Source organism: Haliotis cracherodii, unplaced genomic scaffold (genome assembly GCF_022045235.1).
Source record: "Haliotis cracherodii isolate W230 unplaced genomic scaffold, xgHalCrac1.p SCAF_13, whole genome shotgun sequence".
Taxonomy (NCBI): domain Eukaryota; kingdom Metazoa; phylum Mollusca; class Gastropoda; order Lepetellida; family Haliotidae; genus Haliotis; species Haliotis cracherodii.
The window spans coordinates 8,566,719-8,593,131 of NW_027266268.1; the positions used below are offsets into that span (position 1 = coordinate 8,566,719).

The 26,413-nt window shown below is 39.9% G+C and overlaps 2 protein-coding genes across 2 annotated transcripts; both read right to left on the reverse strand.

The window, feature by feature from the left end:
* Nucleotides 1–1,657: 1,657 nt before the first annotated feature.
* On the reverse strand, nucleotides 1,658–11,938 carry LOC139459440 (probable glutamate receptor). The gene is made up of 9 exons (XM_071240888.1): nucleotides 11,866–11,938; nucleotides 11,296–11,474; nucleotides 6,074–6,235; nucleotides 5,492–5,592; nucleotides 4,682–4,769; nucleotides 3,131–3,518; nucleotides 2,563–2,780; nucleotides 2,156–2,418; nucleotides 1,658–1,883 (listed from the first exon to the last, which is right to left on the reverse strand). Exons 1-9 carry the CDS (start codon nucleotides 11,936–11,938, stop codon nucleotides 1,658–1,660), a joined length of 1,698 nt encoding a protein of 565 aa, XP_071096989.1.
* Nucleotides 11,939–14,738: 2,800 nt separating this feature from the next.
* LOC139459441 (probable glutamate receptor) lies at nucleotides 14,739–25,702 on the reverse strand. The gene is made up of 10 exons (XM_071240889.1): nucleotides 25,636–25,702; nucleotides 25,097–25,278; nucleotides 21,647–21,797; nucleotides 21,049–21,215; nucleotides 20,506–20,606; nucleotides 19,680–19,767; nucleotides 18,392–18,779; nucleotides 17,846–18,063; nucleotides 17,441–17,703; nucleotides 14,739–14,820 (listed from the first exon to the last, which is right to left on the reverse strand). Exons 1-10 carry the CDS (start codon nucleotides 25,700–25,702, stop codon nucleotides 14,739–14,741), a joined length of 1,707 nt encoding a protein of 568 aa, XP_071096990.1.
* Nucleotides 25,703–26,413: the final 711 nt, after the last annotated feature.

A 26,413-nucleotide genomic window follows, 5' to 3' on the forward strand; every position in this document is an offset into this window, starting at 1 on the left:
CATCATGAAAACTCATCTGTCAGATTATGTACTGGAAATCACAGATACACAAACAAGCAGATTGAAAAAAGAAACAAGATTGGTATAAGATTCCAGGTTAAGAACATATTTGCTTTGCTAATGTATTGCTTCGTGAACACATTAACCTTGTAATACTTTTATAAAGTTTACTATCCCAGTGAAGTTCAGTCAATCAGTGCAAAAAGCTCAACATGATGATATTTCTTCTCATATCATCTTCGCACTGTCAGTTCTTGCCAACTCATCTGTGGCAGTTGGTCAGGGTGACAGTGGACCTAACTTTTATTAATCACATAAACAGACCAGAAACTAATCAGTTAATATATCAGCACAATGGCTGATGCTGCAGCAAAATCAGCCCTCAACCCGTGTTTAGTTGTCACATCATAAATCTAACGCATGTTATTTAACAATGATGGTAACTGTGTTGCATTGTTTTTGTTGAAATTCGGTAGTAGTGGCATTTAATCAAAGCTCTCGACGGGAAGTTACTATTATTAGATGCTAGTGTGGTGTGTAAACTTCCGCACACGACGAGACTGGTCCCCATTGTATAGAGCCTTACAGCATGGTCGGAAAAGTTCTGGAAGCTAGATAAACTGTGAAAATAGTAGGACAAGACAGCGCCTGCCTCATCTCTTACTCATTCACGACCACTTTCGCCCCTGGATGAATATACATTATTATCACTGACTTTTGCCATCACCATTATCAAGCAACTTCTTTGAAGGGTCTTTTTTAAAAAAAATGTCAGCGCTCATTTAATTATCTTTAACATAAATAGAATTATTATATACGGTTTGAGAGTATTGGAGGTGGTGCCTTGTTCTCATTGCTATGTGGCATTGTGATATTGTCGATGCGATTTAAAATGTGAAATCACTCACTCGATTTCGGAGCTGGAAATATTTACAAAGGTAATGCCCTAAGTATTGTTCTGAGATCGGCACAGATTGCCTTTGGATTTCTAGTCCTTGCAACGGATGCAAAGAATGTATATTTGCAAGGGTTTCCAATGCAGGTTCCATAAGTGACCAAGGAATAAATGCGTTTATCAATTCACACTTATGCAAATACAGATATATATTTCCTTTTAAATAGATCGTTTTGTTTGGCTTGGATATCAGAACTACTGTATATCCAAAGAGCCATTGCACAGCATTGGGGATGCCACTAATGATGTAATCGCCACAACTGTAGCTGCTGAAGTCGATTACGTTAGGTAAAATAACACCCAATATGGGAGTTTTGTTGCAATTTACGTTGCAACAGTGTCATGTTACGAAGTGAAGGACATTGAAGTAGTGGTTGTGTCCTGCTGTGGTGTTGCAGGGTCTGACTTGTTTAGGAGTATCCCTGGTGGTGCCTTGTTGCCAATGTCTTGTCCAAAGTCAGAAAAGAGTTTTGTAACCCTTTATCAGTGGTACCTTTTATTTTCGTTTAGCAACATTGGATACATTCCATCCACAAAATGTGACAAAATTATTCGACTAATTTTTGTGAACAATTCCAGCAAGCATCACCTTTGAATAGGGAGAAAGTCGTTGATGTAGATCTTCATTGAGCTGTTGCTGACCAAGATATGGGATCCTTGCATCTGAGGTATACACAGGTTATATCAGCCCCATGAAACCCATTATTGTTGATAGAGTTTCTGTTTTATCTTATGCCAAACAATCTCTGCCACCAGCACCATGGAACCACAGATCAATCCTATTCCCACAGGAAAGAAGATGCTCTTGATCTTGACGAGTGACACGGCTTTAGGGTAATCCTCTTCCGGACATTTGTCACCTGGAGCGGAGTCTGACCTCTCTTTAAAGGTTCGCTGCAGGATGCCACTTTGGCTGAGAAGGGACATGCTGATGAGGACAATATCAAACATTATTTAGTTTCTGTTGAGTTTACCATATTCAGCAGAACATGAAACGAATCAGTGGATTCTATTCTAATTTTATGAGGCTCTTCAGATCACTTTTATAGCTGACACCTGATACCTGATAGCTGATAATGTTACTAAAATACTGATTACAGGTGACCATCCGAACAGAATATACAAATGTGGTGAGAACAGTTCGACACTTCCCATTTGGTATGTGATTTAAAAAGAATAAACACATCTAAAGGGTCCTACCTTTCTTGGAAATCTTGTTTGAAGGGGGACGACTTTGGAAGATGGAAAGCCGTTAAAGCCTTATATAATTTGGCATCAATCACTTCAAGTTTGCAATTTGAACTTCCTAATTGGGTAAGTATTATGCCTGCCATGTAAGCGTATTTTCCCTCCCATACTTTTTGCAGGTGCTTGGTGGCGTTGCTGCTGAATACATCAGGGTCTCTGGCAGATAAATCTTGAACTCTTTGTTTGATTGCCATGACATCTGACTGATTTGAATTCTAAAATAAATAGAAAAACGGATTGGCTTGACTTTGTATCTTTGCTTCGGTGCCAGAAATATGAATATGACTGCACATAAGTCATTGGCGTTATAAATTATCTAGATTAATCTTTCTAAACATTCTCCTTGTCATTCACTTTACCTGAAACAGATTTTCAGTGATGCTTGATGAATCGTAGCCTATTTTGTAGTCGTTCCTGGCTGCTAACTCAGCCATGTTAGAAAATGGCGGCTTTTCTGATTTGACTGCAAATGTCGCCATGATGGTCCCGCAGTAGACAGCAGAAATAATGGTTGTAAACATCCACCATGCCGCAACAAGGATCCGATCCGAGTCATGTGATAATCTAATGGTTGATCCTGTATGCAAAGTGATACATGTAAAGCACATAGAATTGCGGCACCTGTAACGACTGGGACACCTGTGACACCTACATCATAGTGAATGTCCTCGAATTCTTTCTGTCCCTTATTATCCATTCATCCACATGTGACGATTTATCAAAAAACATTTCCTTTCCTATTAAAGGGATTCACTGCAGTGTCGTATTGAAAAGCAATGTTCAAATGTCACCTCATTACGTACAAGCATTGGAAGTACCGGAAACAAAGAGAGATGGAACAATTCTTGGAAAATGTAAAATAAATACATACATATAGGAAACCATATAGTTTGTCAGTTATAGTCTGGCAGTGCAATATGTGCTCACCTTGTTTAAAAGTGGCCCCAAATATGGCAAATACTGCTGCTGTGCTGGTCTGTATTGCACTTGTGTCGGTTTGACAGTTGACTTCAATTGGCATATTTCGTTCAGGATTCTTGTCTTTTGAAGTAACATGATAATTGAATTCGCCCTTATTATGAATTAATAGTATAAAGGACAGAATGATAATACATGAAATCAGTGACACGCCAAACATACAAAAGACATAAGATTGGAACGGGCGGAGAAGGATCAGCAGATTGTCCTCGTCAATAACATCCTCTTTCTTGTACATAATCATTTGTTTGGTTTCACCAATGGTAGGCAGGATGTAATCAGACACCTCAAAGCGGTCAATGTGCAGTGTTAGCATGTCCGCTGCCAAGTCTGCCTCCTGCAACAAACAAATGTGAAGAAGAAGCTGTTCCTTTAAACTATTCACCAAATATCTGAACACAATTTCTTCAACAGATAAAGGTATAAAGTCAAAGATATTCGGGTAAAGGGTATTTTATTAGATGACTTTCATATGACATGTTTTATACTTTACCAAGTGAATGAAACTTCACCTCACTAAATCATTCTCTACCTCCTCAAACCTTTTTTCGTGATAACGACTCTTATTTCTCATTAAGTCCAATGTAGGTTTCCCTTGAAGTCGTATTCCAGGAGCCCCAGCCTTTTGTGTCTTAGTATTACAGTGTGATAAAGACTACCACAAAACACTTGTATAAAAAGAGGGATGACGTCAACTTTCCAGCAGTCAACTTTCCCTTCATGTCGAGTGTTCCAGCATTTTTTGAGCTTCAATCGAGCAAGCTTTTTCTTTGATTTAAAAGAACCTCGTACGATTCTTGCTCTGAAGTTTGACCAGGGTTACGGCATTCAATGTCTTAGTAAACAAGTGCAAAAACCTTTCAATAATCAAAAGCATGAACATTGTACGATTCCGATTATATCACAAGCAAAGGCGAAATGGTGAGCGTATCATGTCCCACCGATGGCTCCCGTCAACCGTGTATTAACATATGTCTATGAACCATTAATTATCTGCCACAATTACCCCTTCTCGGAAACATCACAAACACCTCTGTCCAAAGACCATTTATTATTGCCTACACCTTACACGTCTCCAAAACATCCGAAACACTCCTCTCCATGAACCATTATTCATGTGCCACACCTACCCCTTCTCTGCAGTATTACAAACACTCCTGTCCATTAACGATTAATCATGTGCCACGCCTACCTCTTCTCTACAGCATTACAAACACTCCTGTCCATTAACGATTAATCATGTTCCACAGCTTACCCTTTTCTGCAGCATCCTAAACACTCCTGTCCATGAACCATTAATCATGTGCCATAGTTTTACCTTCTCTAAAGCACCCCAAACGCTCCTGTCCATTAACCATTAATCATGTGCCACCAATTACCCTTCCCTGAATCACAAACACTCCTGGCCATTAACTATGTATCATGTGCCATAGTTTAACCTTCTCTGCAGCACCACAAAAACTCCTGTGAATTAACCATTAATCATGTTCTACGGCTTACCCTTCTCTGCAGCATCCCAAACACTCCTGTCCATGAACCATTAATGTTCTTGCCCCAGTCATCTTCCCTTGGTGGTATAACCTTGTAACTTTCAAATAAAATCATGCTTTAATAGTAGGTGAGAATGCGTGACATTCTTTTAGTAATTGAACATGATAAATTTAGGTCTTTAAAATACATGTGTATGTAAGATTTGAAAGTTCTGTTTTCACAATTGAAGGCCATAGGTCCACAGCACAATGAAAATTGGTCGTAGGGGTGAGAGATAAGTTTTGTTCAACATTTTGTTGACGTTAATAATTTCCTTTTGACGTTTGTAGTAAATAAGTTTTTAGGTCTTTATAGTGTGTTCATCGAGGTATCACACGATCTACACAATAACACAATCTACATTTTTCATTTCCATTTTCAGTGGTGTCAAACATATTTTATAAGAGATCAGATCATTGTCATCACATTGATATTGCGCTATTGTTATTCTTAATTTTAATTCAGATATTTACAAACCGTAACACATTTTTCACACACTGAATGTTGTTTGCCCAATGAGTAGGAGGATGTACATTTGTTATTTAGTATATTTCCAGTCAAATCATGTTGAAAACAAAATGATTACACCGTTGTTGTACAAGTGATAAAATCATTGAGACATTTCTTGCTCCAACCATGGATGTCCAATGCCTAATTCAAAGAGTGTAATGGTCGAGACCATGAAAGATTTGTGTATGCAGTTCAAGCAACCACTACAGTTGATGTTTCATGAAGTATTTGCACCATGACTTGTGTTTTATGTATTAATGTTAAGCTCACCTGAAGTTCATAGCTTCTGCCAGCAGTTTCAATACACGGAAAGGGTATGCAAACAACTTCCGCTTATTCACTACCACGAATCCTAATCCGTAGTGGTTGTCCTGAAGGTAGATATAACGTTCCCATTATCACAAATGACCGGGGATGGGGTGGTGAAGCAGTTAGGTACCGCAACCCCTCCACGTTTCTAAGCATGACAGCATTTCCACTTTTACATGTTTCATTTAAGATCGGATATACCAGGTCTGAACGTATTACGACACTATCTTCTTTCGCAATATATTTACGACAAACCCCACCCACTAAAACTTTGTAATTTCCATTCCTCCTTTTCCAGAAATCCCCTTTCCTACCAGAAAAATCGCAAATCATGCCATATTATAGGCACATCACAAGACATGGCAGGCAGACAATAGCAATATGGATGGATTGATGGATGATGGATGATGGATGATGGATGATAGATGATGGATGGATGGATTGTCTTATGTGAAAATGGCTGCGGAAATTAATATTATCCAATAAAGGCCAATGACATTTACCTTGATATTTTCAAAATATGAAAATAATATGTTTAGCTACCCTCATGACAACAGTAAGTTGCCGACCATTGAAACCATACTTCACATTGGGGAACACTTCGGCAGGATGTGTCACTGTCTCACTGAAGAGAGCCACGTCTGTGAAAGAACGTCCATTGGGGTGAAACATCAGTGTCCACAGCCTTGTCTTTGAAGAATGTCCCTGGTATCAAACACACATGCATTAGTTAACATGGCAGTTGTTTGGGATATTCAGGCACTATTAACCTTGTAGAGATTCCAGAACACCCCTACCATCTGATGTGGATCGTGACTCGTTATATAAACAACTGACAAATCGTTACATTACTAGTAGTTATTTTTGGCCCACAGGTATCTGCTTTATTGATAAATTGAGAATGGAACAAGCATGTGCAACGTTCCAGGAGGTCGTCGAGGGCGCGAGCATTGTACCTGAAAAGGTTGTGTAAAGTAGACACCAAAGGCTGGATCTGCTGGAAATTGCTCGACATAATGGGAAAATTTACTATTGGAAAGTTGAATTCATTCCTTTTCTTTGCGATCTTGTATGGGTGTCTACATTCTCTACAACTTTCCAGCATGTAAGATCTTGAGATCCAGCAATCATACTCGGTTGTTGAAATAGTAGCTCACCTGTCTTGTAGACAGCGCCAGCAACGCCACATTCTCCACCGTAATGTTGCTGTCCTGGAGTACAGGTAAGTCTGCTGATTTCCCGACCACCAGCACCCTTGAAACGTGACACCAGTCGACCGAGGAATTAGATCTTGTTCCACAGACGCCAGACTGGTGAATGAAAGCAGTTTCATATCAACTTGATTTGTCACAATGTTTTAACAGATATAGCTCATTAAAGTGTTCTGGGGAATGTCAAAATTAATTCATCGAAAGCTTACAAATGTACTTTCTTAACTCTTGAAAATACTTATAATCACAAATGGCAACATTTCATATTTACATCACCAAACTCAAGGCATGGCATGATCTTTGTATACCGTTTGTCCATCTGACCATCCATTAACTTCTCAGAAAAGCATATTTCTCATAACCTAATTGAGATGTTTCTACAACAAAAGATCCCATAACTAGCTACAGTTATATGCACATCCTGTTTCCTGATATCGCCTGTTTAGGAAATAACATATCAAATGAAGTCCCATACCTCAAGCTACCTTCATGAGAAAGTCGGGTAAAGTTCCAACTTAATTACACCATATCAGGATTGGGCATACATATCCAATCCACTGAATCTTGAAATGCAAAAGTCACATGTCTTCTAGCTACCTTAATAAGAAAGGTGCATACAGTTCTGAACCACGTTAAACAATCTAGATTTCTGATTGGCCAGTATCCTTCTTGTAAATAAACCTTACAGACTGGCTGATTGATCTGTACGGACATAATAAACCTGATAGTTGCAAACAAATAATTTAATAACTTTGTTATATTGTAAGTAAAATTTTTTTTTGTAAACTGTCGGGTTTGTACTCCGAAAACCAAATGTTGCCGATTTGGTAGCATAAATTTCGAGTATTTATTTTTTGTTATTTCGATTATTAAATATCTTTTTCGAAATTTCTCGGTTTTCCCTCGTAACTTCGATAGTAGTAAGGGGCCGTACCCTGGTATCAGGAAGTGGTTCTGCGCATGCGCGAAGACGGGCACTGTGGGTAATGCGTGACGTCACTTCCGGTTCCAGGAGGGCGTGCGCATCCAAGATGGCGTCACTTCCGGTTGCGATAGGCGTGCGCCTCCCAGATTGCGTCACTTCCGGGGAGGAGGAGGACATAAGAAGCGCTCGTAAACGAAAAGAAGAAACAGAAGCGCACGTAAAATCCTCCACTTTGAATAAAAAAGCGCGGCGACGGCGGCGGAGGAGGAGGGGGAAGAAGGGAGGGAGGGAGGAGGCGGCGGCGGAGAAGGGAGGAGGAATGAGGGAGGGAGGAGACGGCGGTGGTGGTGGCAGTGATGGTGGTGGCGGCGGCGGCGGTGGTGGTGGTGCAGGAGGGAGGAGGAGGATAATTATACAGTCCACTCCAACAGTCGGGGATGACAACTCCGCGTTGTATAGTTCGTTGTAATGCTGTAATAGCCCCAGACTTGTTCTTAAACCAGTGCGGGCTCTGCGATAAGATCGTCTCCGATTTATCAGGTGGGTAGACCACTATTGTCCACGAATAGACTTAACTCATCCACGGACATTGTTGACTGTTGGTCTGGCACTTCATACAGCTGTATCGAAACAATGATGTGGTGGTTCAAGAGGCATCACCAGATTCGTTTAGTAACGTACATCATAAGTAGATGCCCCATAAACCACCGCCAGTCTGTTAGTAACGTACATCATTAGTATAGTTGTCACGTGAACCATCTGCAGAATCCCTTAGTAACGTACAACATTAGTATAGGTGCCTCGTGAACCATCACCAGAGTCTGTTAGTAACGTACATCATTAGTATAGGTGCCCCGTGAACCATCCGCAGTATCTGTTAGTAACGTACATCATTGGTAAAGGTGCCTCGTGAACCATCACCAGAGTCTGTTAGTAACGTACATCATTAGTAGATGCCTCATGAACCACCACCACAACGAACTATACAACGTGGAATTGACATTCCCGATCGATGGAGTGGACCGTATTATTATCTAGTATCGAGATAAAGGAAAGGTCGCATTATTATCTAGTATCGAGATCAAGGAAAGTAATGTAAAACAGAGACGAGCCTTGTCCAGTTTCGAGTTTCCAGTTTGTTTCCAACGGCCTTTCAGGGCCCCCCACTCTCCCGAAAGAATGCTTTCATCATTGCTTTGCCAACCAGCAAAACACACACACACACACACACACACACACACACACACACACACACACACACACACACACACACACACACACACACACACACACACACACACACACACACATATGCACAAACGAACACACACACACGCACACGCACACGCACGGACGCACGCACACACACGCACACACACACACACACACACACACACACACACACACACACATCCTCCTCCTTCACCACCACCACCATCACCGCCGCCGCCGCCTCCTCCTCCTCCGCCACTTTTTTCGCATTTAAAAAAATGAAAGTGGAGGATTTTACTCGCGCTTCTGTTCCTTTTTTACTTTACGAGCGCTTCCTAGTCCTCCTCCTCCCTGGAACCGGATGTGACGCCAACTTGGATGCGCACGCCCTCCCGGAACCGAAAGTGCCGCCATCGTTGATGCGCACGAATTACCCACAATGCCCCTTTTTGCAGAACACCCATATAAGACTGACTGTACAACCCTGTAAGACTGTCTCTACACACCAACTGTCTCTACCACTTCCGGATACAAGGGTACTACTTTCGATTTTTTTTTGTCATTTCAATTATTTTCTTGTAAATTCAATTCATTTTAAAATTCGAAATTTCGATTTTTTAAAATATATTTAAAATAACGAGACAAAACTTGAAATTTCGAGAAAAGACTGGCTGATCGATGTATACGGACATAATAGACCTGATTGTCGCAAACAAATAATTTTTTTGTAACTTTGTTATCTCGTAAGAAAAAAATGTTTGTAAACTGTCGGATGTCTATACTCCGAAAACCAAATGATGCCACTTTGAGTGCATAATTTTCAAGTATCTTTTGTTCTCGTTATTTCAATTATTTAATATCTTTTTCGAAATTTCTCGTTTTTCCCTCGTAACTTCGAGGATTTTTTTGTCATTTTCTCGTAATTTCAATTGATTTTTTAATTCGAAATTTCGAATTTTAATATATCTCCTTAAAAAAACTTGAAATTTCGAGAGAATAATCAAAATAGCGAGACAAACCCACGAAATTTCGAAAAAGTACACACAAAAATGAAACAAAACGAGTGAATGAGTGAGTGAATTGGGTTTAACGCCGCTTTGAACAATATTCCTGTTATACCCCTGCGTGTCATCTTAATGTGTGAGTGAGTTATGATTTAACGTCACAGACGTTTACCTCTTTGTTTACCACGGGTATGATGCTGACAAACCTAGAAACTCGAACTCACAATCATAGGTTTATGGCATGCCCAAGGGATGCAACTAAACTCCTCAGACGGCTGGGCCACCCAGTTCATAGTAACAGACAGATACCAATGTTCAAAGAATCCTTTAAAGGTTGGTGTGCATGGATGTGAGTTACATGTATAACACATCACAAGTTTTGAACACATCACAAATATGGCTGAAATGTGTTAGCAAACATATATTCCTATATTTTCATGTAATAGGACTTATCATATAATGGGTAGGTTTCTCGGCAGGATAAAGCCAACGGATAAAAACGATGTCCGTTGGGGTCAGAGATGCAAACATCAAAGGTCAAGTAGGACTACTTTCAGTGTTTATAAACACACATGGCGTCGCCCTTGTCATTCAGCGATCGGGTCAGAATTAACCACCGGGTATATGGATAAACTACAGGGATCATTGCTATAATTATCAAAGGAACAGTCTAATATACTGAAATCAATATCTAACTGTGACGTAGCAAAGGCATTTTATAAGTTTTGGCAACTTTGGAGATATAGATTTCGAAACAATTTTGCCAGGGCACTAGGCCTAGCCCAGCGGGATCAGTTGCCATATCTGTGCTTGTCGACTTCTGTGTCTTGAAAACTTTTTTCACAAATAAAAAAAAGTTGGATTTGGTCGAAATATGTTTGAATTGTTTCCTTGTTTCGTTTTGTCGCTGTGTTTACATATGACTGCATTTCCTAACGTTTTGACGGGATAGGCCGACTGTCAACAACGTCTGAACGTGGCCGTGATGTCTCATAGACTAGGGTTAGAGTAGCTTCCCTTTGACAAAGGGCAGTTACTCTAGCGGACAGACCGATGCATTACCGCGAAAGGCAAGTAAAATTTTGTTTTGTTTTGCATATATGTTGCTTCGCCACAGTATATGAAACATATTTCAGTTGGAACTATATTGGCTACTGTCACTGTCCGACTGACACATCACTTACCCTGTGACGTTATAAATATTAAAGCGCGCATTCCAGGAAAACTCGCAAATTTTCGGTTATGTTTGAAAGATTTTCAAGCAGAGAATTAAAGAATGACATTATATGATAAAGAGATTATCACGCTTGTGTGTTAGGGGATGGTAAATATCCTATATCAGGAAAAAAACACTATGTACTTAGCTCGCCAAAATATACAATATTTATTCCTAATGTTTAATGCTTAACGTACCATTTGACGTAAGACTGAAACGGTGGTTGTAACGTCACAGAGGAGAAGTACATTGATGCTGGGCTGGAGTTCATTCTCTACATCTCTCAGAATTGTTAGCAGGTCTTCCTCTGTTAAGGAGCTAATGTCATAATCCACACAGGAAATATCTGATGCCTCCAACGAACTTATGTTGGCATCTGAAATGTATTAAATATTGAATACATATGCAATAATATCCCATGTCTAATATTTATGGAATATTTGCTGTAAAACAGTAATACATTTCTGACTTTTTACCAAAAGACGCAACCACCCACCGATGACAAAAATTAAAGGAACTTGAAGGAACTATGGTAAAGCAACGTTAAAGTAAAGTACCAATGGTCGTCGTATTATAAACTTTTAGATTTTTCATGGTAGTTCTTGACAATCAAAAATCGTATCGGACGGAAACAGCCGTTACTATACATACAAATATTTTAATCCCTCCCCTTTAACCTGAAATTTACAACCTTGTTGAGACTTCATTTTGGGTTCAACCAAGGTTGTAAAATATTCTGGAAGAAATGCGAAAGAAGTAGAACTTACTCAGACCATATTCATGTTCATGCAACACAAGAACGGACCTCCAGGCAAGCGAAAGCAGAAGTTGCGCTATCATCGCGTTATGTTGGTTTGACGGCTGTGTCTTAAATATATATATGTATATGTCCATAACACAAATCACCGGAAATGTGGAAATGAAATGTATTTGTCATGCTGTTTAGACCGTAAAAGCAAACAGGCAGCTAATGGTGATAATTGCAAGTGGACTTAGATCAATAAAATAAACTTCAATTTTACCGAATAGTCCTAGGCGGCTATATTCATCAGAAGCAATGCATGATCATAGTTTAGATAAGGGTATAGACACTTAACACCCCAGCCAAAGAGGAAATAGGCAGTAGGCGTATAACAGGTGAACATTAAAGCCAGAGTGAACAAAGGTAGGAGGGATATAGCCAGTCAATACTTGAGACTGGGCGAACACAGATGGGTGCATTTAGTCAATCTGCACCTGAGTCAGAGTACATACAGGTTTGTGGGTATAGCCACTCAGCTCACAAGAGACGGGTGGGGGTCGGGTAGTCAGGCTCTATAAGAAAATAGAATCAGTATCACGTGGTCCGTCTGATTCAATATCACCTAGTCCGTTTGATTCAGTATCATTTGGTCCGTCTGATTCAGTATTACCTGGTCTGTTTGATTCAGTGTTACCAAGGCGACCTGTGAAGATCCGGGGTAGAATAGGTCTTCAATAACCCAAGCTTACGCAAAAGGCGCCTATGCTTGTCGTAAGTGGCGACCAACGGGATCGGGTGGTCAGGCTCGCTGACTTGGTTGATGCATATCATCGTATCCCAATTGCGTAGATTAATGCTCATGATGTCAATTACTGGATTGTCTGGTCCAGACTCGACTATTTACCGACCAATATAGCTGGAATATTGCTGAGTGTGGGGTTTAACAATAAACAAACAAACAAAAATTACCAAGTCCGTTTGATTCAGTGTTACCTCGGACGTCTGGATCAGTATTACTTGGGGCGCCCGATTCAAGCCCTTTGATTTGATGATTGGAAATAGTTCTTAAACTACAGCATTAGTATTCATTTTGCTGCATGCACTAGCTTCAAAACGACATTAAACACAACTCCCTTACTCACTCACTATATAACTGCAATAATCTTGAACGAGACGTTCAACCATGGCACTTCATCTGTGGTTAACTTGATTTTCAAACGTTTTCCCTTATTGAGTTAACAACCTCCACTCACTCACTCACTCAGTGTTTGCTGTCCTTATTACTCCATATTATGAGACATTCTTAACACAGGTAATGCCCAACATACTCTTTATGTGGCAGTAACAGGTTTTGTATATTTCTTTATTTTACATTTCAAGTATGATACATGTACATAGTTAATGCAGTAATTGCTCAACCTACCTTAAACATTCACTTTCAATTACATCCCTTTTTCTAAGCTTTCACACCCTGTGCACTAACACAGTAGCCTGAGCCCTTTCCCGAAACAAGACATTTTGTCTATATGGTCTGCTTGGGTACTCAGCTAAGCTGTATGCTGGACACCTGAGAAGGTCCGTGGTCATTCTTCGAAGGATAGACATATACATATATCTATATTCTGACTTGTGATTTGTAAGGCCATTCTCTATAGATCGCTTTTTGGAACTTTATATCAAATTCCACTGTAAATATTTTAATATTGGATAGAGGAGTATATTCATTAATTGTATTTGTAATATTGTAGATAGAGAGAGAGAGAGAGAGACAACTAAACTAAATAAGTATTCAAAATTCATTGAAACGAGTATAAGCTTTGAACTAAAAAGTAATATTAGTAATTTTAGTATGTCTGCTTTTGTGATATGAGAGGTAAGTCTAAACGAGCATGCATGTGATATAATGAATGAATGGAGGTACGCATAAATAATTGAGTGAATGAAGCATAAATGAATGAATGAAGGTAAGCATGATGGAATGAATGAAAGCAAGCATGAATGAAGCATTTTATAGTCTCTACCATGCTCATCTACATGTATGCTTGACTATATGATATGAGGTATTCATGCCGAGTTCTGTACTTGTTCTTATTAGTATTTCTTGCATGTTCTGTATATATTGTTTTTTAACTCGGTAGATACTTGGCGCGGCATCGTCCCCAGGTCTGGTATAAACCCAGCCCAACATACCTGGCTGGTTTACATGTCGTTTATGTATCGTTTATATGTTATTTATTAACTGTGTATATTGTCTATCTGGTGTATGCATTTGGTTATATATCGAGACAGAACAACTTTTGAGATGTACATGTATATGATAGTGTATTTACTTGTTCGTAACAAGTATGTATTTACATGAAAGTATAGAACACTGACAACTATAACCTGTGCATTTACAACAAATGCTACCAACTGCATCAGTATGTTTATAAAGTGAAGTGTATATCTGTGTTGTAATATATTGTTGTATATATCTGTTATATCGTAGAACTGATTGTTTCAATGGTCATTTTCATACCAATGGCATAGACATATCGGTATAAACACAGCAGCGTCTGTTGTCTGTCCGCGGCATTTGATGTTTCTATCCTTAACTCACTTATCGTTTCGGGAGTCAGTGAAAGTCAGCATTGTAGATAATTTTTCTCTGGTGCAGTTTAAAGTGTTGGTTGATAGTTGAATGGTTAGATCATTCATTTTCCCACGATAAATGGTGTTCCTTACCATGATATAACTCACAGCTTGGCAACGTCAAACCCAACTCACCCAACAAATGAAGCCTGAGGATTATGTCGAACTTATAGGACACATTGGTGAAATAATCCGATGAGCTTTTCGCAACAAACTCACCAAACGTGGTTAGCCACGATGACCTGGCTGATTGCGTGTCATCATGACCTAGTAGGTGGATAATTTCTCCATGGTTTGTTTGGCCAACAATCGAGTACTTACAGGCCACAGTGGCACAGGTATAATGTATCTGACCGTGGCGTTAAACAACATTCACTCACTTACTCATGCGTGTAGATAGCGTTCAAGTTGATGGTCCTGAAAACTTTTCTCCCTTGGAGTAAGTAGTTGACTGAAATGTAGATTCTGTATAATATTTATTTGTAACTATATTCCAGTTTGCTGATAATTTATACTGATTTGCATCATCCCAAAGGTTCATTTGTTGTTTTTTGGTTGCACAATGTATCGCATCTATAGGATATAATCGTTTGTAACCAGGCAATATGTTGGATTGTTTGTATATGCGTCGTTGTATGTGAATGGAACACGATTATTGAATATTTATCAAAAATCATCAACACTTGCATTAGGAGTCTATCTCTGCCAATAACGTTAAGTTCAATGTCGTCAATGTCATCATGAAAACTCACCTGTCAGATCATGTACTGGAAATCACAGATACACAAACAAGCAGATTAAAAAAAGACACAAGATTGGCATGAGATTCCAAGTTAAAAACATATTTGCTTTCCTAATGCATTGCTTGTGACCAAGCGCACAATTGACCTGGTAAAACGGTTAAATGTTTACCATCCTCGTGAAGTCCAGTCAATCAGAGGTCAGGAAAAGCACAACATGATAATCTTCTTCGGACTGTCAGTTCTTGTCAACTCACAAATGGCAAGTGGTCATGCCGACAGTGGACCTAACTCTTATTAATCACATAAACAAATCAGAAACTAATCAGTTAATATATCAGCACAATGGCTGATGCTGCAGCAAAAGCAGCCCTCATCCTGTGATTAGTTGTCACATCATAAATCTAACGCATGTTATATGGCAGTGTGTTCTGTTATTTAACAATGCTGTTGCATTGTTTTTGTTGAAATTCGGTAGACGCTCATTGCATTGTATTTTGGCAGTGATTAGTCGTCAGGAATGCATTTAATCAAAGCACTCGACAGGAAGTCACTATATTTAGATGCTAGTGTGGTGTGTAAACTTCCGGACACGACGAGACTGGTCCCCATTGTATAGAGCCTTACAGCATGGTCGGAAAAGTTCTGGAAGCTAGTGTATATAGTTGGACAAGAGAGCGCCTGCCTCTCACTCATTCACGACCACTTTCGCCCCTGTATGAATATACATTATTATCACTGACATTTGCTATCACCACTATCAATATACCTTTTTGAAGGATCTTTTTCAAAAAAATGTCAGCGCTCATTTAATTTTCTTTCAAATAAATAGAATTACTATATACGTTTTGAGAGTATTGGAGGTGGTGCCTTGTTCTCATTGCTATGTGGCTGTGATATTGTCGATGCGATGTAAAATGTTAAATCACTCACTCACTCGATTTCGGAGCTGAAAATATTTACAAAGGTAATGCCCTAAGTATTGTTCTGAGATCGGCACAGATTGCCTTTGGTTTTCTAGTCCTTGCAACGGAAGAAAAGAATGTATATTTGCAAAGGTTTCCAATGCAGGTTCCATAAGTGACCAATGAATAAAAACGTTTATCAATTCACACTTATGCAAATACAGATATATGTTTCCTTTTAAATAGATCGCTTTGTTTGGCCTGGAAATCAGAATTACTGTATATCCAAAGAGCCATTGGACAGCATTGGGGAAGCTACTAATGATGTAAGCTGCTGAAGTCGATTACGTTGAGGTAAAATAACGCCAGCGTAGGACCCTCTTGCTGGGATTATAGCAGCTCATAAACGGTTACGGACAGTGAGAGCAGATATGGGAGTGTTGTTGCAGTTTATGTTGCAAACAATGTCATGTTACGAAGTGAAGAACCTTGATGTAGCGGTTGTGGCCTGCTGTGGTGTTGCAGGGTCTGACTTGTTTAGGAGGATCCCTGGTGGTTCCATGTTGCCAATGTCTTGTCCAAAGTCAGTGGTACCTTTTATTTTCGTTTAGCAACATAGGATACATTCCATCCACAAAATGTAACAAAATTATTCAACTAAATTTTGTGAACAATTCCAACAATCATCACCTTTGAATAGGGAGAAAGTCGTTGATGTAGATCTTCACTGAGCTGTTGCTGACAAAGATATGGGATCCTTGCTTCTAAGGAATACACAGGTTATATCAGCCCCATCACGACAAACATATTTATCGTTGATAGAGTTTTGGTTTTATCTTATGCCAAACAACCTCAGCCACCAGCACCATGGAACCACAGATCAATCCTATTCCCACAGGAAAGAAGAGGCTCTTGATCTTGATGAGAGACACGGCTTTAGGGTAGTCCTTTTCCGGACATTTATCACCTGGAGTGGACTGTGAGCTTTCTTTAAAGGTTCGCTGCAGGATGCCACTATCGCTGAGAAGGGACATGCTGATGAGGACAATATCAAACATTATTTAGTTTCTGTTGAGTTTACCATATTGAACAGAACATGAAACGAATCAGTGGATTCTATTCTAATTTTATGAGGCTCTTCAGATCACTTTTATAGCTGACACCTGATACCTGATAGCTGATAATGTTACTAAAATACTGATTACAGGTGACCATCCGAACAGAATATACAAATGTGGTGAGAACAGTTGACAGTCTGGCTAAGATCGACACTTCCCATTGGGTTTGTGATTTAAAAAGAATAAACACGGCTACAGTTTCCTACCTTTCTTGGAAATCTTGTTTGAAGGGGGACGACTTTGGAAGATGGAAAGCCGTTAAAGACGTATCTAGTTTGGCATCAATCACTTTAAGTTTGCAATTTGAACTTTCCAATTGCGTAAGGAATGCGCCTGATATGTAAGCGTATTTTCCCTCCCATACTTTTTGCAGGTGCTTGGTGGCGTTGCTGCTGAATACATCAGGGTCTCTGGCAGATAAATCTTGAACTCTTTGTTTGATTGCCATGACATCTGACTGATTTGAATTCTAAATTTAATAGAAAAACGGATTTGCTTGACTTTGTATCTTAGCTTCGGTGCCAGAAATATAAATGATTGCACTTAAGTCATGGAGGTTATAAATGATCTAGACTTATCTTTCTAAACATTCTCCTTGTCGTTCAGTTTACCTGAAACAGATTTTCAGTGATGCTTGATGAATCGTAGCCTATTTTGTAGTCGTTCCTAGCTGCTAACTCAGCCATGTTAGAAAATGGTGGCTTTTCTGATTTGACTGCAAATATCGCCATGATGGTCCCGCAGTAGACAGCAGAGATAATGGTTGTAAACATCCACCATGCCGCAACAAGGATCCGATCCGAGTCATGTGATAATCTAATGGTTGATCCTGTATGCAAAGTGGTACATATAAAGCACATAGAATTGCGGCATCTATAACGACTGGGACACCCATGCCCCCTTCTAAACAGTGAAAGTCCTCCAATCCGTTTTACCCATTATTATCCATTCATCCACAAGTGACGATTGCCTTCCCCTTTGAAGGGATTCACGGCAGTGTCGTATTGAAAAAATATACAAAAGTCCCCTCACTACGTACACGCATCGGTAGCGGAACACAAAAGACAGAACAATTCTTGGAAAATCTAAAATAAATACCAATTATAGGAAACCATAGGTTTTGTCAGTTTTAGTCTTGGAATGCTACATTTGCTCACCTTGCTTCAAGGTGGCCCCATAAGTGGCTAATGCTGCTGCTGTACCGGTGTGTATTGCACTGGTGTCGGCTGGACAGTTGATTTCTAATCGTATATTTCGTTCAGTTTCCTTGTCTTTTGAAGCCACAAGAGAATTGAATTCGCCCTTATTATGAATTAATCGTATAAAGGACAGCAGGATAATACATGTAATCAGTGACACACCAAACATACAAAAGACATAAGTTTGGAACGGCCGGAGAAGGATCAGCAGATTGTCCTCGTCAATAATATCCTCTTTCTTGTACATAATCATATGTTTGCTTTCACCAAGTGTAGGCAGGATGTAATCAGACACCTTAAAGCGGTCAATGTGGATTGTAAGCATGTCCGCTGCCATGTCTGCCTCCTGCAACAAACAAATGTGCAGTACAAGCTGTTCCTTGAAACTATTCACCAAACATCTGAACACAATTTGTTGAACAGATAAAGGTATAAAGTCAAAGATATTTAAAAGATGTCTTTCATATAAAATGTTTTATTCTGTCAAACATCACGTCTTTGGAATTGTGTTTTATACTTTACCAAGTGAATAAAACTTCACCTCACTAGATCATTCTCGACCTGCTCAAACTGTTTTTCGTGAAAACGACTCTTATTTCTCATTAAGTCCAATGTAGGTTTCCCTTGAAGTCGTATTCCAGCAGCCCCAGCCTTTCGTGTCTTAGTATTACAGTGTGATAAAGACTACCACAAAACACTTGGATAATAAGAGGGATGACGTCAACTTTCCAATAGTCAACTTTCCCTTCATGTCGAGTGTTCCAGCCAACTTTGGAGCAACAATCGAGCAAGCTTTTTCTACGATTTAAAAGAACGTCGTACAATTTTTGCTCTGAAGTTTGATCAGGGTTACGGCATTCAATGTCCTAGTAAACAAGTGCAAAAAAACCTTTCAATAATCAAAAGCATGACCATTGTACGATTCCGATTATATCACAAGCAAAAGCGAAAAAATGAGCGTATCCTGTCCCATGTCTATGAACCATTAATTATCTGCCACAATTACCCCTTCTCGGAAACATCACAAACACCTCTGTCCAAAGACCATTCATTATTGGCTACACCTTATACGTCTCCAAAACATACGAAACACTCCTCTCCTGGCCTTTATTCATGTGCCACACCTACCCCTTCTCGGTAGCATCACAAACACTCCTGTCCATTAACGATTAATCATGTTCCACACCTACACCTTCTCTGCAGCATTACAAACACTCCTTTCCATTAATCATGTTCCACAGCTTACCCTTCTTTGCAGCATCCCGAACACACCTGTCCATGAACCTTTAATGTTCTTGCCCCAGTCATCTTCCCTTGGTGGTATAACCTTGTAACTTTTAAATAAAATCATGCTATGATAGCAGGTGAAAATGCGTGACATTCTTTTAGTAATTGAACATGATATATTAAAGTCTTTAAAATACATGTGTATGTTTAGATTATAAAGTTATTTGTTCACAATTGAAGGCCATAGGTCCACAGCACAATGAAAATTGGTCGTAGGGGGTGAGTGATAAGTTTTCTTCAATATTTTGTTGACGTTTGTAAAAATATTTATGAACTGATAGACAAGAGATGAATTTTGGCAGGTATAAAACAAGTCTTTAGGTCTTTATAATATGTTCATCAAGGTATCACACGATCTACACAATAACACAATCTACATTTTTCATTTCCATTTTCAGTGGTGTCAAACATATTTTATAAGAGATCAGATCATTGTCATCACATTGATATTGCGCTTTTGTTATTCTTAATTTTAATTCAGATATTTACAAACCGTAACACATTTTTCACACACTGAATGCTGTTTGCCCAATGAGTATGAGGATTTACATTTGTTATTTAGTATATTTCCAGTCAATTCATGATTACGCCATTGCTGTACAAGTGATAAAATCATTGAGACATTTCTTGCTCCAACCATGGATGTCCAATGCCTAATTCATAGAGTGTAATGGTCGAGACCAAGAACATAGATTTGTGTATGCAGTTCAAGCAACCACTACAGTTGATGTTTCATGAAGTATTTGCACCATGACTTGTGTTTTATGTATTAATGTTAAGCTCACCTGAAGTTCATAGCTTCTGCCAGCAGTTTCAATACACGGAAAGGGTATGCAAACAACCTCCGCTTATTCACTACCACGAATCCGAATCCGTAGTGGTTGTCCTGAAGGTAGATATAACGTTCCCATTATCACAAATGACAGGGCGTGGGGTGGTGAAGCAGTTAGGTGCCGCAACCCCTCCACGTTTCTGAGCATGACAGCTTTCCACTTTTACATGTTTCATTTAAGATCGGATATACCATGGTTATCTTCTTTCCGAATATATATACTACAAACACGGCCAGCTAAAAATTGGTTATTTCCATTCCTCCTTTTCCAGAAATCCCCTTTCCTACCAGAAATATCGCATATCATGCCATATTATAGGCACATCACAAGACATGGCAGGCAGACAATAGCAATATGGATGGATTGATGGATGATGGATGATGGATAGATGGTTTGTCTTATGTGAAAACGGCTGCGGAAATTAATATTATCCAATTAAGGCCAATGGCACTAACCTTAATGTTTTCAAAATATGAAAATAATATTTGTAGCTACCCTCATGACAACAGAAAGTTGCCGACCATTGTAACCGAACTTCACATTGGGGAACACTTCGGCAGGATGTGTCACTGTCTCACTGGAGAGAGCCACGTCCGTGAAAGAACGTCCATTGGGGTGAAACATCAGTGTCCACAACCTTGTCTTTGAAGAATGTCCCTGGTATCAAACACATATGCATTAGTTAACATGCCAGTTGTTTGGAATATTCAGGTACTGTTAACCTTGTAGAGATTCCAGAACACCCCTACCATCTGATGTGGATCGTGACTCGTTATATAAACAACTGACAAATCGTTACATTAGTAATTTTGGGCCCACAGGTATCTGCTTTATTGATAAATTGAGACTTGAACAAGCAAACAGCACGTGCAACGTTCCTAGAGGTCGTCGAGGGCGCGAGCATTGTACCTGAAAAGGTTGTGTAATGTAGGCTGGAAATTGCTCGACATAATGGGAAAATTGACTATTGGCAAGTTGAATTCATCCCTTTTTTTGCGATCATGTATGGGTGCCTACATTCTCTACAACGTTCCAGCATGTAAGATCTTGAGATCCAGCAATCATACCCGGTTGTTGGAATAGTAGCTCACCTGTTTTGTAGACAGCGCCAGCAACGCCACATTCTCCAGTGTAATGTTGCTGTCCTGGAGCACAGGTAAGTCATCTGATTTCCCGACCACCAGCACCCTTGAAACGTGACACCAGTCGACCGAGGAGTTGGATCTTGTTCCACAGACTCCAGACTGGTGAATGAAAGCAGTTTCATATCAACTTGACTTGTCACAATGTTTGAACAGCTATAGCTCACTAAAGTGTTCTGGGGTATGTCAAAATTAATTCATCGAAATCTTACAAATTTACTTTCTTAACATTTGAAAATACTTATAATCACTTATGGCAACATTTCATATTTGGATCACCAAACCCAAGGCATGGCATGATCGTTGTATACCATTTGTCCATCTGACCATCCATTAACTTCATATTTCTCATAACCTAATTGAGATGTTTCTACAACAAAAGATCCCATAACTAGCTACAGTTATATGCACCGTCATAGATTCGTCATGAACCCCCACCAGAGTCGGTTAGTAACGTACATCACTAGTAGATGCCACAGGGACCACCACCAGAGTATGTTAGTAACGTACATCATCAGTATAGGTGCCACGTGAAGCAGCACCAGAGTCTGTTAGTAACGTACATCATTAGTAGATGCCTCATGAACCACCACCACAACGAACTATACAACACGGAATTGACATCCCCGATTGTTGGAGTGGACCGTATTATTATCTGGTATCGAGATCAAGGAAAGGTCGTATTATTATCTAGTATCGAGATCAAGGAAAGTAATGTAAAACACAGGTGAGCCTTGTACAATTTCCTGTTTCCAGTTTGTTTCCAACGGCCCTTTTCGGGGCCACCCCACTCTCCCAAAAGAATGCTTTCATCATTGCTTTGCCAACCAACAACACACACATACAAAAAAAACCCCTCCTCCTCCTCCTCCTCCTCCTCCTCCTCCTAATCCTCCACCACCACCACCGCCGCCGCCGCCGCCGCCGCCGCCGCCTCCCTCCTCCTCCTCCGCCGCCGCCGCCGCCGCCGCCGCCGCCTCCTCCCTCCTCCTCCTCCTCCGCCGTCGCCACTGTTTTTCGCTTTTTTATGAAATGAAAGTGGAGGATTCTACGTGCGCTTCTGTTCCTTTTTTCATTTACGAGCGCTTCTTAGTCCTTCTCCTCCCTGGAACTGGATGTGACGCCATCTTGGATACGCACGCCCTCCCGGAACCGGAAGTGCCGCCATCGTGGATGCGCACGCATTACCCACAATGCCCCTCTTCGCAGAACACCCATATAAGACTGACTGTACAACCCTGTAAGACTGTCTGTACAACTCAGTAAGAACCACTTCCGGATACCAGGGTACGGCCTCTAACTACTTTCACGGGTAGTTTGTACGGGTATGATGCTGACAAACCTAGAAACATAATCCGGGGGAACCCTTTTTAAGGTTGGTGTTGATGTGAGTTACATGTATAACACATGGACGTTTTGAACACATCACAAATATGTGTAAGATTCCCCGACCACCAGCACCTGTGAAACGTGACACCAGTCGACCGAGGAATTAGATCTTGTTCCAGTCCAGATTCCAGACTCGTAAATGAAGGAAGTTTCATATCAACTTGATTTGTCACAATGTTTTAACAGATATAACTCAGTAAGGTGTTCTGGCGAATGTCAAAACTAATTCATCGAAAGCTTACAAATTTACTTTCTTCACATTTGAAAATACTTATAATCACAACATGGCAACATTTCATATGTGTATCACCAAACCCAATGTATGGCTTGATCGTTGTATACCGTTTGTCCATCTGACCATCCATTAACTTCTCAGAAAAGCATATTTCTCATAACCTAATTGAGATGTTTCTACAACAAAGGATCCCATAACTAGCTACAGTTATATGCACCTCCTGTTTCCTGATATCGCCTGTTTAGGAAATAACATATCAAATGAAGTCCCATACCTTAAGCTACCTTCATGAGAAAGTCGGGTAAAGTTCCAACTTAATTACACCATATCAGGATTGGGCATATATACCAAATCCAATGAATCTTGAAATGCAAAAGTCACATGTCTTCTAGCTACCTTAATAAGAAAGGTGCATACAGTTGAACCACGTTAAACAATCTAGATTTCTGACTGGCCAGTATCCTTCTTGTAAAAGAACCTTACAGACTGGCTGATTGATCTGTACGGATATATTAGACCTGATTGTCGCTTTGTTATCTCGTAAGAAAAAAAAATTGTTTGTAAACTGTCGGGTGTGTACTCCGAAACCAAATGTTGCCACTTTGGTAGCATAATTTTCAAGTATTTTTTTCTTGTTATTTCAATATCTTTTTCGAAATTCGCGTTTTTCCCTCGTAACTCCGATTATTTTTTGTCATTTCAATTATTTTCTCGTAATTACTATTTATTTTACAATTCGAAATTTCGATTTTTAAAAATAAATTTAAAATAAGAAAAAACTTGAAATTTCGAGGAAATAATTAAAATCACAAGAAAACATCAAAATAGCGAGGAAAAAACACACGAAATTTCGAACTGTAATGCAGGTCACAGACGTTTACCACTTTGTTTACTACATTTACCCACGGGCACGGGTATGACGCTGACAAACCTAGAAACATAATCCGGGGGAACCGAGATTCGAACTCACAATCATAGATTTATGGCGTGCCCAAGGGACGAATTGTGGCGCCTCAGGCGGCTGGGCCACCCAACTTATAGTAGCAGACAGGTACCAATGTTAAACAAACCTTTTTAAGGTTGGTGTTGATGTGAGTTACATGTATAACACATCACAAATATGTGTCAGCAAACATTTCTATATTTTCATGTAATAGGACATACTTACCGTCTTCGCAAACACGTAGTGTCATCAGTGATTCTCAGTTATCAATTCAGATAATATTTCACCATTATTGTGACATTTACTCGCAATGGAATGTGTTTCGGCGGATAATGAAGATTGATTATTCGTTGGCGTTAACGTTTTATTTTCAGTGGTTTGAATAGGATCATGTCAATAAGACTAAATCTGGGAAATGCCAATTATGTTCAGCGGTTTTCATGTGCACTGGGTGTTTTCAGAGTGATACATCTATACTGACAGTTCATCAGCTCAAGCTTCAGCTTGAAGTTGTAATACGTAAGTGAGAGGGGCTAGCTTCTCGCCACTTTACACAGTATTTCAGTTGTATCATGTCAGCTTACTGTTGGGGGAATGCCAAACGTGATGGCGGTTGTTGATGTATCTCTTTGGTACCGACGAGATTAACTAGCTTGGAGAACCTGGGATCCCAGCGTATTCTTGATCGGCTACGTGTCAGAAAACAGTGCAGCATAAAACATAACTTACTTCGATACCAATGCCTTGAAAATGTCTCCTTATTACAATCACCCAAAACGTGTTCCTGTTTATTTTCTTAGCGATTGTTATATATGTATAGATTGTTTAACGTACCATTTGACGTAAGACTGAAACGGTGGTGGTGACGTTACAGAGGAGAAGAACATTGATGCTGGGCTGGAGCACTTTCTCCACATCTCCCATGATTGTCAGCAAGTCTTCCTCTGTAGAGGAGCTAATGTCATAATCCAAATAGGAAATGCCTGCTGCCTCCAACGAACAACTAAAGTTGGCATCTGAAATGGGTTGAATACATATGCAATAATATACCATGTCTAATATTTATGGAATATTTTATGTAAAATAATAAAACATTTGTGATTTTTTAACAAAGGACCAAACTATCAACCGATGACAAAAGTTGAAGGAACTTGTAGGAAGTATCGTAAAGCAACGTTAAAGTAAAGTACAAACGGTCGTCGTATTTTGAGTTTGTCATTGCTGTTCTTGACAATCAAAAATCGTCATATACAAATATTTTACCCATCCCCCTTAACCTGATATTTACAACCTTGTTGAGACTTCACTTTGGGTTTAACCAAGGTTGTAAAATATTCTGGAAGAAATGCGAAAAAAATAAAACTTACCCAGACCATGTTCATATTCACGGAACACAAGAACGGACTTCCAGGCAAGCGATAGCAGAAGTTGCGCTGTCATCGCGTTATGCTGGTATTGACGGCTGTGTCTTATATACATGTCCATTACACAATTCACAGGGTGGATATGAAATGTGTTTGTCATGCTGTTTTGATCGCAAAAAGCAAACAGGCAGCTAATGGTGATAATTGCATGTACCAAAGGACATAGGCAATGAACACCCGAGCCAAAGAGTGCATAGGCAGTAGATGTATGACCGCTTTACATTTAAGCCAGAGCGAACAAATGTAGGAGGGACATAGCCATTCAATTCTTGAAACTAAGTGGACACAGGGATGGGGTGGGGTGGTGTGGGGTGCCGGGTTGGGTGGGGTGGGGGGTATGGCGGTGTGTGTGTGTGTGTGTGTGTGTGTGTGTGTGTGTGTGTGTGTGTGTGTATGACTACTTAACACGTAAGCCTGAGAGAACGTACGTTGGAGGGTCATAATCACTTAATACGTAAGCCTGAGAGAACGTACGTGGGAGGGACATAATCACTTAAATCGTAAGCCTGAGAGAACGTACGTTGGAGGGGCAAAATCACTAAATACGTAAGCCTGAGAGAACGTACGTGGGAGGGGCATAATCACTTAAAACGTAAGCCTGAGAGAACGTACGTTGGAGGGTCATAATCACTTAATACGTAAGCCTGAGAGAACGTAGGTGGGAGGGGCATAATCACTTAAATCGTAAGCCTGAGAGAACGTACGTTGGGGGGGCATAATCACTGCA

Excerpts from the sequence above, each read along its gene's own strand:
- LOC139459440 (XM_071240888.1), bottom strand. The coding sequence starts at position 11,938 with ATGATAGCGCAACTTCTGCTTTCGCTTGCCTGGAGGTCCGTTCTTGTG. Across the intron at positions 4,770-5,491 it reads GCAGAAGCTATGAACTTCAG|TTACAAGGTTATACCACCAA; the intron begins GTGAGCTTAACA and ends TTTATTTGAAAG. Across the intron at positions 1,884-2,155 it reads AAACAAGATTTCCAAGAAAG|CATGTCCCTTCTCAGCCAAA; the intron begins GTAGGACCCTTT and ends TGTCCTCATCAG.
- LOC139459441 (XM_071240889.1), bottom strand. The coding sequence starts at position 25,702 with ATGACAGCGCAACTTCTGCTATCGCTTGCCTGGAAGTCCGTTCTTGTG. Across the intron at positions 25,279-25,635 it reads GTTCCGTGAATATGAACATG|ATGCCAACTTTAGTTGTTCG; the intron begins GTCTGGGTAAGT and ends AACCCATTTCAG. Across the intron at positions 18,064-18,391 it reads TGGGGCCACCTTGAAGCAAG|GATCAACCATTAGATTATCA; the intron begins GTGAGCAAATGT and ends CTTTGCATACAG.